At 56.8% G+C, this 2,500-nt stretch overlaps 1 protein-coding gene across 1 annotated transcript in view; it reads left to right on the top strand.

The window, feature by feature from the left end:
* The window catches only part of slc7a5 (solute carrier family 7 member 5), a 19,037-nt gene that overhangs the window by 15,439 nt on the left and 1,098 nt on the right, over positions 1–2,500 (top strand). Inside the window, exons 7-9 of the mRNA XM_036534925.1 lie at positions 332–428; positions 844–993; positions 2,280–2,457. Of these exons, the coding sequence (XP_036390818.1) occupies positions 332–428; positions 844–993; positions 2,280–2,457 (425 nt within the window). The remainder of the gene's footprint in view (positions 1–331; positions 429–843; positions 994–2,279; positions 2,458–2,500) is intronic.

The raw sequence follows: 2,500 nt of genomic DNA, 5'->3' as shown, positions 1-2,500 counted from the left end.
CGCGATCAGCCTCAGTTAGAGTTAGCATTCGCATTAGCATCGCAATCCTGTGTTCTGACCTTGTTCGTGGTTATGGCACATTGCTAACACTGCTAATGTTGATAATATTTCTTTTTTCTTTCTCTCCCTCTCTCTCTCTCTCTCTCTCTCCCTCTCTCTCTCTCGCTCTCTCTCTCTCTCTCTCTCTCTCTCTCTCTCTCTCTCTCTCTCTCTCTCTCTCTCTCTCTCTCTCCCTCTCTCGCTCTCTCTCTCTCCCTCTCTCTCCCTCTCTCTCTCTCTCTCTCTCTCTCCCTCTCCCTCCCTCCCTCTCTCTCTCTCTCTCTCTCTGCAGGTTGTTCTTCGTCGGCTCCAGAGAGGGGCACCTCCCCAGCCTGCTGTCCATGATCCACCCGACGCTGCTGACGCCGCTGCCCTCCCTCATCTTCACCGTGCGTATCCCTCCATCCCTCCATCCCTCCCTCCATCCCTCTCTCTCTCTCTATCCCTCTCCTTCTCTCTCTCTCTACCTCTCTCTCTCTCTGTCCTTCTCTCTCTCCCTCTGTCTCTCTGTTCCACAGTCTCTCTCTCCCTCTCTCCCTCTCTCTCTCTCTCTCCCTCTCTCTCTCCATCCCTCCCTCCATCCCTCTCTCTCTCTATCCCTCTCCTTCTCTCTCTCCCTCTCTCTCTCTGTTCTTCTCTCTCTCCCTTTCTCTCTCTCTGTTCTTCTCTCTCTCCCTCTCTCTCTCTCCCTCTCCCTCTCCCTCTCTCTCTCCATCCCTCCCTCCCTCCCTCCCTCCTCCTTCCCCTCTCCCTCCCTCCCTCCCTCCCTCTCATCCCTCTCTCCCCTCCTCCGCCCCCCCGCAGTGCGCCATGACGCTCCTCTACGCCTTCTCCTCGGACATCTTCTCCGTCATCAACTTCTTCAGCTTCTTCAACTGGCTCTGCATCGCCATGGCGATCCTCGGCATGATGTGGCTGCGGTACAAGAAGCCGGAGCTGGAGCGGCCAATCAAGGTGCGGCGGGGGCGGGGCCGGGTCCAGTGATGACCAATAGGGGTGTCGAGGGGAGGGGTTTGCGGGTAGGGGGTGCTGGGAAATGGAGTTCGGAGGGGGTGGGGTTTCGGGATGTGTATTAGGGATGGGTTAGGGAGACCAGTGGAGTTTGGCATGGGCGAGGTTTCAGTCTGGAGATGGAGCGGCCAATCAAGGTGAGGCGGGGGCGGGCCTACAGCCAGGAGACAGCCAATAGGGGTGTCGGGGGGAGGGGTTTGGGGGTAGGGGGTGCTGGGAAGTGGAGTTCGGAGGAGGTGGGGTTTCGGGGTGTCTGTTAGGGATGGCTTAGGGAGACCAATGGAGTTTGGTGTGGGCAGGGCTTCAGTCTGGAGATGGAGCGGCCTATCAAGATGAGGCGGGGGTGGGGCTAGGGCCAGGAGACAGCCAATAGGGACATTGGGAGGAGGGTTTGGGGGGATAGGGGCTGCTGGGAAATGGAGTTCGGAGGGGGTTGGGTATGGGGATGTCTGTTAGGGATGAGTTAGGGAGAACCATGGTGTTTGGGGTGGGCGGGGTTTTTGTCTGGAGATGGAGCGGCCAATCAAGGTGCGGCGGGGGCGGGGCCAGGGCCAGGAGATGGCCAATAGGGACATTGGGAGGAGGGTTTGGGGGGTAGGGGGTGCTGGGAAATGGAGTTTGGAGGGGGTTAGGGGGTTTGGGGATGTGTATTAGGATGGGTTAGGGAGACCAATGGCGTTTGGGATGGGCGGGGCCTGGGGGGCTGGGTTGTCAGTCAGGGAGTAGGCCAATGGGGTTCGAAGTGGGCGGGGCATGAGGTAGGGTGTTGTGTTTGTCAGTGAGGGAGCTGACCAATGGTGTGGCAGAGGTGGGTGGGAGAAGTGAGAGGGCGGGATTTGGGGCTGTCTGTTAGGGAGTAGCCCAATGGCGTTAGGGGTAGGCGGAGTTTAGGACAGGGTGGGGTTGTAGTTGGACGTTAGCATGTTAGCGTATAGGTATATAGGTTTCTTTTTCTTTCTGTACAGGTAAATATCCTTCTTCTCGTGTCCTTCGTCCCGTACAGTTGCTAGCATATAGGCGTTAGCGTATAGGTATTAGTGTATGGGTGTTAGCATGTTAGCATACAGGTGTTAGCATGTTAGCATAATATATGAATATGAATATCATGCTCCCCATCTCCTTCGTCCTGGCCTGCCTCTCCCTCACACAAGCTGTTAGCGTACGGCTGTTAGCACGTTAGCATGCTAGCATATTAGCGCGTTAGCATGCTTTTTTCTCTCGTTCTTCAGGTGAACATCCTGCTGCCCATCTCCTTCGTCCTGGCCTGCCTCTTCCTCATCGTCGTCTCCTTCTGGAAGACGCCGCGGGAGTGCGCCATCGGCTTCGGCATCATCGCTACCGGCGTGCCCGTCTACTTCTTCGGCGTCTGGTGGCAGAGCAAGCCCAAGTGGATCCTGCAGACCATCTGTGAGTGTGTGTGTGTGAGAGTCTGTTAGCGTCTGTTAGCATC

The sequence above is a fragment of the Megalops cyprinoides genome, chromosome 8 (genome assembly GCF_013368585.1).
Source record: "Megalops cyprinoides isolate fMegCyp1 chromosome 8, fMegCyp1.pri, whole genome shotgun sequence".
In the NCBI taxonomy this organism is placed as follows: Eukaryota; Metazoa; Chordata; class Actinopteri; order Elopiformes; family Megalopidae; genus Megalops; species Megalops cyprinoides.
Note: the sequence above shows the minus strand (reverse complement) of the source record. Positions and strands in the feature narration are given on the sequence as shown.